The 13,106-nt window shown below is 35.6% G+C and overlaps 1 protein-coding gene across 2 annotated transcripts in view; it reads left to right on the forward strand.

Moving 5' to 3' along the window:
- LOC106157512 (ATP-dependent DNA helicase Q5) overlaps positions 1 to 13,106 on the forward strand; it is a 36,581-nt gene that overhangs the window by 344 nt on the left and 23,131 nt on the right. The window contains exons 2-7 of one of the 2 annotated variants that reach the window (XM_013533190.3): positions 199 to 531; positions 811 to 961; positions 1,094 to 1,259; positions 2,773 to 2,878; positions 3,807 to 3,918; positions 4,837 to 5,017. In XM_013533190.3, the coding sequence (XP_013388644.2) occupies positions 199 to 531; positions 811 to 961; positions 1,094 to 1,259; positions 2,773 to 2,878; positions 3,807 to 3,918; positions 4,837 to 5,017 (1,049 nt within the window). The remainder of the gene's footprint in view (positions 1 to 198; positions 532 to 810; positions 962 to 1,093; positions 1,260 to 2,772; positions 2,879 to 3,806; positions 3,919 to 4,836; positions 5,018 to 13,106) is intronic. The other variant, XM_087009618.1, reaches the window with a different exon arrangement.

A 13,106-nucleotide genomic window follows, 5' to 3' on the forward strand; every position in this document is an offset into this window, starting at 1 on the left:
TCTCTCTCTCTCTCTCTCTCTCTCTCTCTCTCTCTCTCTCTCTCTCTCTCTCTCTCTCTCTCTCTCTCTCTCTCTCTCTCTCTCTTTTACACACACACACACACGCACGCACTGCTGAACGAGTAGAAATGAAAATAGATACTGAGATATAGTTATATGCAACAGAATAAAGAGAGAAATTGGTTGTTTATGTTTCAGGAAAGAAAGATGTGTTTGTGTCTATGCCAACTGGAGCTGGAAAATCTCTGTGTTATCAGCTTCCAGCTGTCGTATCTAGGGGAATCACACTTGTGGTGTCACCCCTGATTGCTTTAATACAAGATCAGCTCGACCACCTACTAGCAATTAAGGTTCATGCAGCTTCTTTGAACTCCAAGCTTTCGTCTAAGGAAAGAAAGCAAGTGCTGGGTGATTTACAAAGCAAGAAACCCAGGGTGAAGCTATTGTATATCACGCCAGAGTTAGCTGCCACAGACAACTTTCGAGAAATTCTTGAGAAACTGCATGCTAGAAAATTGCTGAGTTGTTTAGGTATATGAATGGTATATGTTTTCACAATTTAACCCAATTTGGTAAATTCAAAATACCTTTTCCTCTTTGAGAATGCATCTGATTAAAAAACAAAGTATGAAATGAATTAAGCCTCATAAAATATTTCAAATGAAATAAAAGAGTGATATTGAGAGATAAAAAAATAAAATTAGAAGTAATTTCTTCCCATTGGACTCTTCTTTATATGATGTTCTTTAAAGCTTTTTCTCCAGAATGTATCACCTGTAAGTGTTCATGACACTTGTGTTATCATTTCAGTTGTTGACGAAGCCCACTGTGTGTCTCAATGGGGCCACGACTTCCGCCCAGATTACCTCAAGTTGGGATATCTGAGAACCAAGCTTCCAGGTTTGCCTTGTGTGGCACTGACTGCAACTGCAACACCGCATGTGGTTCAGGATATCTATAAGTTTGTATTGTTTTTTTTCCCTATACTTTGTAAGTTATACATCTCTTGAATTGTAATCTGTTATGTGACGTCCTGTCTAGGTGAGCAGATTTACAGAGACAAGTCAATCAAAAGTGATGCTTGTATTTTCAGATCTCTTCACCTTAAAGAACCTGTGGCAAAATTCAAGAGTAGCTGCTTTCGCCCAAACCTGTTTTATGATGTGTCAATGAAGGAGATAATTGAGGACCCATATCAGGACCTGTATGAATTTGCTGTGAAAGCTTTGACAGGAGACAGCCCTGATAACTCACTCACGGTTGGTACAGTCGAAGACTTAATTACAGACTCATTTATTAGTATCACCCTGGCTTAGCTCTTTTTCACGCCATAATAGAATTCCAAGATTTTTATATCGATTCTGATTAGGGCCTGTGGACACCAGGCTGATTTGGTCCAATGATAAATGTTTTTTTTTTTGTATGGTACACAAGGCACTTGTCTGACCACAATAGTGGACCTGGGTATAAGAGTTGCTAAAAAATTTAAAACAGTTGGATCTTCAGACCTGCAGCTATGAAAATTTTGCCAGACCAAAGGACTTTTTGCCAGTCTGACAGTAAATTAAAATTGGCAGCTCTTAGAATTGTTGCTAGTTCTTGAAAAAATTAAACAATTTTTCTACTGGTCCTTGAAGTTTGTATTATTTAATCATTGTCAGTAGGACTGCCAGCTCTCTACTGCAATGCAGTACATGTGGCTGATGCATATGCAGTTTTGTTATATAGAAAAGTGTGTATTCTTCTGCTCAAATGCTTCTTATTTGGGTTTGTTTCAAATCAATGTAAAGATGATAAAGTTGATGAATTGGGTGCCGTGTTGTAAATACTTTAAATCTTGACTAGTCATTTTGCCAGCCAGTTCACCTTAAAATGGTTTACTGCAGTATTTAACTAGGGTTAAAGTCAAGGTAAATGATAGAACAGCAAGTGCATTAAGTGAGGAGACTACAGGTACTTGGAGCCTGAAAATGGGACTTATTTATTAAATGTTTTTCATCAGAATGCAGATAAAAGCAGTTGAATTCCGCTTATACGTGGTGGTTGCTTATTCAAGTTTTAAAGTTTGTCTCATTATACATTAAATGCGTTTAGGGTGAAGGATTTTATTAGATTCTGGACTAATTCGAATAAGTAGATGTTAGCCTAATGCTTATCTTTTATTTTTGACTGAAGTGTAAAACATACTTGTTGTTTTGTATTTAAAGTTTCCATTTGGCTTATATTATTTACATGTGACAAAAATGTGTCCTAAAGAGCTTGTTGTGCTTGTTGAGCAATGTTGTGATGCGCTTCTCTAATACAATCTATGTGTTTAATCACGATTATTCCTTTTATTGAGAAGGTAGTGTGGTGTATGCCTTTCACACAAGCTTGGCTTGTTTTTAATTTGATAGCTGTATTACTGCAATGTTATTTTCAGCTATAGCCATAGTTTTTTTTTTTCAATTCAACAACAGTGATAGGTTTTTGCCATGATCTGTTGTTAGGTGTGATATATACCATGATTAAATCAGTGTGGTGATTCTTACCATAATTTTTGATGATGTACTTTGTTATTTTATTCTCCTGCTTTTTAACCAGCAGCAAGACTGGAATTAGCATCATGTATCTTATGGAGGATACTTCATATACTTTCACAATTTTAAACTATCTTTGCAGTTACAGAGTCAGTTTTGTATTTTTCAATTTATTTCACTTATGCTGAGTGATATGTTTGTTCTATAATTTGCAGTAGATTAAATTGCACTGTATTCTTCATATTTTATTCAGCAAGCCTGTGGCAGTGGTATCATATACTGTCGGACCAGAGACGCCTGTTCCGAGGTGGCAGGAAGACTCAGCAGGAAGGGACTACTGGCCAAACCATATCATGCTGGTGAGAAATTCTGAAATAACAAAATTTCAACTTTTTTTTTGTTTTGCACAGGGCTTTCAGTGATTTAAACCTCGTCTACAATCCCTAAGCATATCATTGTACTTTTGAGGGTCATTGTAATTAACGGTAATCTTCAGTTATCTTGAGGTCATTTGCCTGTAGGTCACTTGATTAATGCATGAATGGCATGTCAGAGTGGAATGCATTGAGGCCATTTCATGCAACTTATTTTTTCAGACCACCCATTGCACATTTCTAGTAAAAGTCAAATACAATTTGATGATTAGAGTATGTTAATTCATAATTTGATAGCATTCTGTCTGATTGTCACATCAGTTAACTGTAGTCAGTGAAAACTTATTATTTGTCCATATCTCTGTGTAATGCTTTATACTATGAAACATATTTCAAGACATCAGGGGCGGATCCAGAGTTATTTTCTGACAGTCTTCCAATTTTGACCGTCTTCCAACAGAAAAAATTAGCTGTCAATATAAACTTGAAAATCTGACCGTCTTCTGGAAGACCCAGAAGACGGCCTTAGTCTGCCCGTGGACATAGTGTATAGACATGTAAGCCCAGATCAGATAGTTATGGTATTATTTGAAATGGTTGCATGTTTGAGTGTGTAATTCCTGAAAAACCCTCACATCCCAAGTGCCTACTATAATCTTAAGGCCAATAATTTCAGGTAATATTTTTTTCAGTTGGGTCATCATGTTTGGGAGTGTTAAATGTCCTGGGTTAAAACTAACTTCTTTTCTCACACAGACTTTCTCTTGCTGTAGGAAGCGTTAAATCCCACGGGTTTAAGTTCATTTCTCTATAGTAATTTTCTCTGTATGAAAAAATTACATCATTGTGACGCAGTTGAATAAATTCAATGGTCAAATTCTCAACACGTAATTTTTTTAATGTAATATTTCAGGCCTGAAAGATTCTTTACGAACAGAGGTTCAGAATGATTGGATAGAAGGGAGACTGCATGTGATAGTAGCCACCATTAGTTTTGGAATGGGTGTGGACAAGGCTGATGTCAGGTAAATTTCAAATTTCACAAACCAAATGTTGGACACTCAGTTAAATAGATTTCACATTGTCTCTAGTCTTGTATGGTCAGTCATGTGATTTCTTGTATGGTCAGTCATGTGATTTCTTGTATGGCCAGTCGTGATTTCTTGCATGGTCACTCATGTGATTTCTTGTATGGTCAGTCATGTGATTGAGGGCCTTTGATGAAGGACCCAAATATCATGCCTTAAAAAACACCAAATAAACACAAACCTCTTTAGAAATCAATTAATTTTTTAAAACTAAGATAGAGACTGTTGACAACCTTCTTCACTTAATGTGTGGTTGCCAAGGAATAACGTCAACACAGATTGGTGCCATTTTATTGAAGAACATTGATATTTAAGATATTAAGATAAATGCCCATTCATTCTGACAAACTTTTCCTTGGATGTGAAATGGAAGTCAAAGAAATAACCCATTGAGGAAAGATCTTCCTTGTACATTTTTTGTTTACTGCAGAAGACAACTTTCTGTTAATTTATATAAAAAATATTTTCATTGCACTGAATTAAAGCACAGTAATGACTCTCTTTTCAATGGCAGCAACATTGCAAATGTTAGAGATTCTTTATTATTTTTTTTTAGCTAACAATTTGTACAATTAAAATATTTCTTTTGAGTAGTAGCAACAAAATTGAAAAGCAAACTACCCTATAATTGTAATTTATACAGTAAAAGAACCACAAATGCTGTGCTGAAATGAAATTTTTAATTATTCAAAAATTATGTTTCCGTGAGATTGATATTTTTTCCCAATTGAAAAAGTCTTTGCAGTAATAGAAATTAAGATAGAAAGTTGCAACATTTATACATCAAAATATATGGTGATTTGAAAGAAAAAAGTCAGATGAATCATTTATAATGTAAAAAACTTTTCCCCTCAGGTTTGTGGCTCACTGGACTATTCCTAAGTCAATGGCAGGCTACTACCAAGAGTCAGGACGGGCTGGGAGAGATGGCAAGTTGTCATTTTGCCGCCTGTATTACTCTAGACATGAGAGAGACACCATAGTCTTCTTGATACAACAGGAGAGCTTGAGACAAACAGCAAATGGGGCAGCACAGGTAGGCACATGTTGTAATGTAGTTTTTTCCAGAGGTATTATTTGCCCTTCAACCCCCTTCCCAAAATTGTGCTTTGTCCTCACACTGGTTCATTCTCTAAAATCTAAAAAGCTTAAAGGATTGCATGCCTTATGCTACAGAATGAGAGGTGTGCAAGAATATCATATCATGATTTGATTAGAGCTGCCAAAAATTGATGGCTAGCTTGAGGTCAATAACATTAGTATCATGGGCATAATTTTATGCTAACTAGAGGATCAGAGAGGCGATACCGCCTCCGAATATTGTACCACCAGCTGGAGCAAGCGCATTCGTATAGACCCCCACATACACAAAATAAGGGACATAGCCACCAGTTTTGTGCTTGACAAGCTGTAAAAATGCAATCAACAAGAATTTTTTAACTATTGCAAAAAATATATATGGTACAATCAAATTTCAGTTCTTCGTAAGGTAGGTCAAGGGTCAATTTCAAGGTCACAGTAAATTGCCAGTATATGACTTCCTATTCAAGTTCAAGAGTAACTATGGACCTATCTCTGTCAAGTTTGAAGTTAAAAGAGAAAGAAATTAGCAGAGTTCAGTTCATGATAAAAAGTAGGTCAAAGGTCAATTTCAAGGTCACATTTAGATTGCCAGTATATGACTTTCTATTCAAGTTCAATAGTAACTATGGACCTATCTCTGCCAGTTTTGGAGATAAAAGGGAAGCAAAATTTGCAAAGTTCAGTTTATGGTGAAAAGTAGGACAAAGGTCAATTTTAATGTCACATTTATAATGCCAGTATATGACTTCCTATTCAAGTTCAATAGTAACTACGGACCTATCTCAGCCAGTTTTGGAGATAAAAGGAAAGCAAAATTTGCAAAATTCAGTTTATGGTGTAAAGTAGGTCAAAGGTCAATTTTAAGGTCACATTTAGATTGCCAGTATATGACTTCCTATTCAAGTTCAATAGTAACTATGGACCTATCTCAGCCAGTTTTGGAGATAAAAGGGAAGCAAAATTTGCAAAATTCAGTTCATGGTGAAAAGTAGGTCAAAGGTCAATTTCAAGGTCACATTTAGATTGCCAGTATATGACTTCCTATTCAAGTTCAATAGTAACTATGGACCTATCTCTGCCAGTTTTGGAGATAAAAGGGAAGCAAAATTTGCAAAGTTCAGTTTATGGTGAAAAGTAGGTCAAAGGTCAATTTTGAGGTCACATTTAGATTGCCAGTATATGACTTCCTATTCAAGTTCAATAGTAACTACGGACCTATCTCAGCCAGTTTTGGAGATAAAAGGAAAGCAAAATTTGCAAAATTCAGTTCATGGTGTAAAGTAGGTCAAAGGTCAATTTTAAGGTCACATTTAGATTGCCAGTATATGACTTCCTATTCAAGTTCAATAGTAACTACGGACCTATCTCAGCCAGTTTCGGAGATAAAAGGAAAGCAAAATTTGCAAAATTCAGTTCATGGTGTAAAGTAGGTCAAAGGTCAATTTTAAGGTCACATTTAGATTGCCAGTATATGACTTCCTATTCAAGTTCAATAGTAACTATGGACCTATCTCTGCCAGTTTTGGAGATAAAAGGGAAGCAAATATTGCAAAGTTCAGTTTATGGTGAAAAGTAGGTCAAAGGTCAATTTTAAGGTCACATTTAGATTGCCAGTATATGACTTCCTATTCAAGTTCAATAGTAACTATGGACCTATCTCTGCCAGTTTTGGAGATATAAGGGACTAAATGTTATAATTTTGGAGTTACCATAATGTGCCTTAAATTTCATACAGAAAAAATTAATTAAAATAAAAAAAATGTCATTTTGGTCAAAATTCTTGAAATAGGAGGTGCTCTGAAGTTTCAGAAGTTCAAATTTGATGAAATAATGTCATTTTTGAACACAAGTTGTCTGCTTTGCCAAGCCTTATGTTTTATTTTTCCAGAGTTCAAAATTTATTATCCATTACCGTACTGCACATTTTGCTTTTACCACCAATATGTACTTTTTGATACAGCGTAACTCGAAAACCGTATGGAATACAAAAAAACCGAGACCACCTCCAGTGTTGGGCTTTACATGCTCTACAAAATGCAAAAAAGAATGGGTCTCTAGCATTAACGGTTCCCGAATTAGAGACAGTTTTCAGTTTTGGTATCTTATGGCCGCTACTCCCGTGAAAATGCACCCATTGACCCCAAATTCATGGAGATGAAAGATGACCTGAAGGGTAACACCTTCCAATAATATTATTGGTTAAGTCTGTGTGGTGTCTGAATAACAGGGCAAAAAAAATTTTTTTCGTAAAAAAATTCATTTTTTTGAAAATTTTGGCCCATTTGACCTTGAAGTAAAGGTCAAAGGTCAAATCCAAGGGTATATTTGAAATCTACACATATGACTTTTGGAAAGCCGTCTATAGAAATTTTTCCCATAACTCCTTCCGTAGGGTAGATAATTAGCATTTAATTTTGCCATTTTTAGACAAGGGCGCATTGCAATGAGTGCCACACCCAGACCCCAATACCGACAAAGCCCAAATTTTACGTGGAACGAGTTGAGATTATAGGTGACCTAAATCCATGAGATGGGTACGGGGGCCCTTACCGTCTAGGAGGAGAAGCGGTAACGGTAGCCGTCCGGCGGAGCCGGCGGAGCCAACGGAGCCGGCGGAGCCGGCGGAGCCGGCGGAACGATCCGGATGGGACCGAAACCATGTGTACCGCCAGCGCTAACGCTGGTGGTACAATAAATAGATTTTGCTAACCCCTGGTGTCTTCTTAAAAGCCTCTTGCAACATTTACAATTTAAACAAATGTATTCTATCCACAATTTTTAGATTTAATTGTACCACCAGCGTAGGCGCTGGCGGTACCCATGGTTTTAGTCCCGACCCGTATGTTCCGCCGGCTCCTGCGGCTCCGCCGGCTCCTGCGGCTCCGCCGCCAAGTCACCGTTACCGCTTCTCCTCCTAGACGGTAAGGGCCCCTGTACCCATCTCTTGGATTTAGGTCACCTATAATCTCAACTCGTTCCACGTAAAATTTGGGCTTTGTCGGTATTGGGGTCTAGGTGTGGCACTCATTGCAATGCACCCTTGTCTAAAAATGGCAAAATTAAATGCTAATTATCTACCCTACGGAAGGAGTTATGGGAAAAATTTCTACAGACAGCTTTCCAAAAGTCATATGTGTAGATTTCAAATATGCCCTTGGATTTGACCTTTGACCTTTATTTCAAGGTCAAACGGGCCAAAATTTTCAAAAAAATGAAATTTTTTACGAAAAAAATTTTTTTTGCCCTGTTATTCAGATACCACACAGACTTAACCACTAATATTATTGGAAAGTGTAACCCTTCGGGTCATCTTTCATCTCCGTGAATTTGGGGTCAATCGTGCATTTTCACGGGAGTAGCGGCCATAAAGTACCGAAACTGAAAACTGTCTCTAATTCGGGAACCGTTAATGCTAGAGACCCATTCTTTTTTGCATTTTGTAGAGCATGTAAAGCCCAACACTGGAGGTGGTCTCCGTTTTTTTGTATTCCATACGGTTTTCAAGTTACACTGTATCAAAAAGTACATATTGGTGGTGAAAGCAAAATGTGCAGTACGGTAATGGATAATAAATTTTGAACTCTGGAAAAATAATACATAAGGCTTGGCAAAGCAGACAACTTGTGGTCAAAAATGACATTATTTCATCAAATTTGAACTTCTGGAACTTCAGAGCACCTCCTATTTTAAGAATTTTGACCAAAATGATGTTTTCTTTATTTTAATTAATCTTTTCTGTAGGAAATTTATGGCACATTATGGTAACTCCAAAATTATAACATTTAGTCCCTTATATCTCCAAAACTGGCAGAGATAGGTCCATAGTTACTATTGAAGTTGAATAGGAAGTCATATACTGGCAATCCAAATGTGACCTTAAAATTGACCTTTGACCTACTTTTCACCATGAACTGAACTTTGCAAATTTTGCTTCCCTTTTATCTCCAAAACTGGCAGAGATAGGTCCATAGTTACTATTGAAGTTGAATGGGAAGTCATATACTGGCAATCTAAATGTGACCTTAAAATTGACCTTTGACCTACTTTTCACCATGAACTGAACTTTGCAAATTTTGCTTCCCTTTTATCTCCAAAACTGGCACAGATTGGTCCATGGTTACTGTTGAACTTGAATAGGAAGTCATATACTGGCAATCTAAATGTGACCTTAAAATTGACCTTTTACCTACTTTTCACCATGAACTGAACTTTGCAAATTTTGCTTCCCTTTAATCTCCAAAACTGGCAGAGATAGGTCCATAGTTACTATTGAAGTTGAATGGGAAGTCATATACTGGCAATCTTACTGTGACCTTGAAATTGACCTTTGACCTACTTTTCACCATGAACTGAATTTTGCAAATTTTGCTTCCCTTTTATCTCTAAAACTGGCAGAGATAGGTCCATAGTTACTATTGAACTTGAATAGGAAGTCATATACTGGCAATCTAAGTGTGACCTTGAAATTGACCTTTGACCCACTTTTTATCATGAACTGAACTCTGCTAATTTCTTTCTCTTTTAACTCCAAACCTGGCAGAGATAGGTCCATAGTTACTATTGAAGTTGAATAGGAAGTCATATACTGGCAATCTAAATGTGACCTTAAAATTGACCTTTGACCTACTTTTCACCATGAACTGAACTTTGCAAATTTTGCTTCCCTTATATCTCCAAAACTGGCAGAGATAGGTCCATAGTTACTATTGAAGTTGAATAGGAAGTCATATACTGGCAATTTACTGTGACCTTGAAAATGACCTTTCACCTACCTTACGATGAACTTAAATTTGATTGTACCATTTTCAGTTTCATATATTTTTTGCATATATTGAAAATTCTTGTTGATTGCATGTTTACAGCTTGTCAAGCACAAGACTGGTGGCTGTGTCCCTTATTTTGTGTATGTGGGGGTCTATACGAATGCGCTTGCTCCAGCTGGTGGTACAATATTCGGAGGCGGTATCGCCTCTCTGATCCTCTAGTTTTTTTCAAGAAAAAAGCATTTTTTTCCTTCTCAAAAATCATCATTCTCACTTGGATTTGATGTTTTATACCTCTTCCAGTGTCATAAATTAATCTATTCTTAATGTTTGGCCTGACGTTTGACCATTATGCTTTCCTGTACATGTACTGTACATTTTAGAAGAAAATATCAACATCATGGACTTTTATTTGAGGGTTATTATCCTTTCAAATTCTAAATTTGAAAAGCTCAGTAGCTTTGCTGGATATGTAGTCACAGTAAAAGCAGATAGTGGGCCTGTAATGAAGTGTTCACTGTGATAGCAGCATTTCGTTGTAACTGTTTTAACTAAGTGAGACCCAAAACTTGGTAGAATTACTCTCAATTGTCACAGTTATGTTGCATTTTATTCACAGGTCAGAAAGACTGATATTTATAACTATACACATCATTTTTATTGAAGCACAGATTGACGTAATTTTTAAAGATGGAAACCTTTACGTGGAAGATTAAATCCTTAATGATATTTAATGGAAATTTTTACTGATTAAATGAAAGTTTTTCATTTAATCTTTTAAATGGAAAATCCTTGAGGCATAACCCCCTTTGGGTTTGCTTTGTGGATGTAGTATCAGGTTTGAAATACAGCTTATAAAATACATTACAGTACATAATACGTAGGCACAGTTCAGTACCTAATGATGTAACATTTGAGTTATTTTAAGATTTTATCATAGCTTAATTATACATAGTTAATTGCTTAATTTTACATGTTTAATTTATTTGTATTATGATTACTGAAAGGAATGTTATATATAATATAGGGTGTGCAAGTGTTTACTGCATTCCCAGTGGTATAAACCAGAATAACAATAATATTACATATTAATACACTTGCTTCTTAATAAGCACCTTGTGTGTTTGACTGAGTTTGTCACTAAATTATATAACTATACAGGTATGAAGAGAGTGATTAAAGGACCTCTGTGGTATTTACAATATTTTCATAATATTGCAAAGTTCAATAGAGTAAAATCGATATATTTTCGTGTGATGAAGTGATAAAGCAGGTATTTCATGGAAAATTGTGGGAAGGCGTGAAGTAAAACAGCAAGGTGTTGTATGAGTGTGATTTATGCTTGGATTGTGTCACTTAGGTTTGTGTTTAATTAAATTATAGCATTGGAATGTACAGGCACCATAAACAGTTTAAGTTTAATTTCAATATTACAAAATGATTTAAACGACTCCCTTCTCACACCTGTAGCAGGGCAAGAGCACTTGAAATGTAAGACTACATAAGTATTACCCAACTTTTTGCACAGATATATCCACTTGATTAGTCAAAGATGATAATGAGATTGGACACTCCCTTGTTAGAATATGGATTTGTAGCTAATTAAAATTTTTTTTAAATGTGACCTGCTGCAAATTACCTCCTGTATAATGTGTGTGTAACTTATAAGAAAAAGACATTTCAAAGGTTTTAATAGCTATTCTTATATCAAATCATCACAATCTTTATGTCTAATTTAACATTTTTAATGAAGTGAAATATGGAAGGAATTATAAGGTCACCATGATAATGAATGTTTTTATAAATTAAGACTTTTTTAAGATATCACATAGGTAAGAGCTGTGATTTTTGAAAATTAAACTTTTAGTGTACAAATTTACAAGATGGCAAAGATATTTAGCAAACGTAGGTCATTCATGGGAACTAAATGCACTGAATCTGAGATTCAATTCAACATATTTCAGATGACTGCACTTCTTGCAGTTGATGCCCTGTAAGAAAATGAGACAATATTCAAATTGAATACTAAATTCTAGATCCCGAGGAATATATGGCTGTAGGAATTTGAACATTGATTATAGATCTTATCACCACTTTGATATTCTAGATTAAAATGAGCCAAACTTGTTCCTAGGGCCATTAGTTGGGACAAGAAAGCAAATAGTATAGAATATCTGTCAACAAATATTTAGAAACCACTATAAACAAGTAGTTGACCAGTGACAAAAGGTGACGTGTAATAAGATATCCTGAAAATATTCACTGTTGAGAACTCTTCAAGCGCATTCTTGTTAAAAGCTGTGCCATGGCCAGATTATTCTGATATATAGCAACATGCCGGGATATTTACCGGAGGTTTCTATATATGCTGATGTTATTAGCTAAGAAGCATGTAAAGTAGAGATTAAAATCATCCGTGCATTATTCTGAAAGTCAACACAATTAATAGTTGGTGGTTGATTTTTTCATAAGACAGTGTAAATATATGTTGCAGATCTGAAGTACCGCCCCTGTTTTGTTTACACTTCGTATTCCATTCATTTGACACCTGTTTAAAATTAAGATTGTCTCAGCAGTCCATTTGGTGACCTTGGACTTTGGGGTCGAATGAAAGTGGCAGTGGTGTATTTTGATAAATTGCAAGAATTTTCTCCATGAACTTAGTCTAAAAAGATCCATGCTCCAGTGAATGCCATTGTTTCTGATCACAGTGTTTTTGTTATTATTATGGCTTTGGCAACAAAAGTTGCAGGCTTCCTACCTTGGTATGTTAGTACACTTAACTGATTTTCCCTGTTTTAAAACTTTCAATAATAAAATTATTTACACCTTATATTACTGAAATATTTTAAAAAATTTTAGTAGCTGAGGGCTGTGCACATGTTTTGTTTGAAAATTCAAGGATAAATTCTAGAGAGAAAAAACTGCTCCAAAACAATTATACTCTAACAACGTAAGGTTCAAAGTAAAATTTGGCATATCCATCAGCACACTTAGGATTTGCTAAAAGGGAAAGTTAGGAGATGCAAATCAAATATTTTTTGCATTGCTGAAGGCCCTTTTCTGAGTGAAGGACAAATTATCAATGCCTTTACTTTTTTTACTGCTGAAAGCAATAGTGAAAGGTACACAGAGATTGAATTTACACTTACAGCAATCAATAGGAGTATCTGATACTTTTTACATTCAACATATTTAACATTTGCGCTAAACCAAATGAAGTAACTGTTCTAGTTAAAAAAAAATCTTCAGAATTTTAAATTGAATTATGTCAAGTCT

The sequence above is a fragment of the Lingula anatina genome, chromosome 3 (genome assembly GCF_051362555.1).
Source record: "Lingula anatina isolate TDL-2025a chromosome 3, LinAna3.0, whole genome shotgun sequence".
In the NCBI taxonomy this organism is placed as follows: domain Eukaryota; kingdom Metazoa; phylum Brachiopoda; class Lingulata; order Lingulida; family Lingulidae; genus Lingula; species Lingula anatina.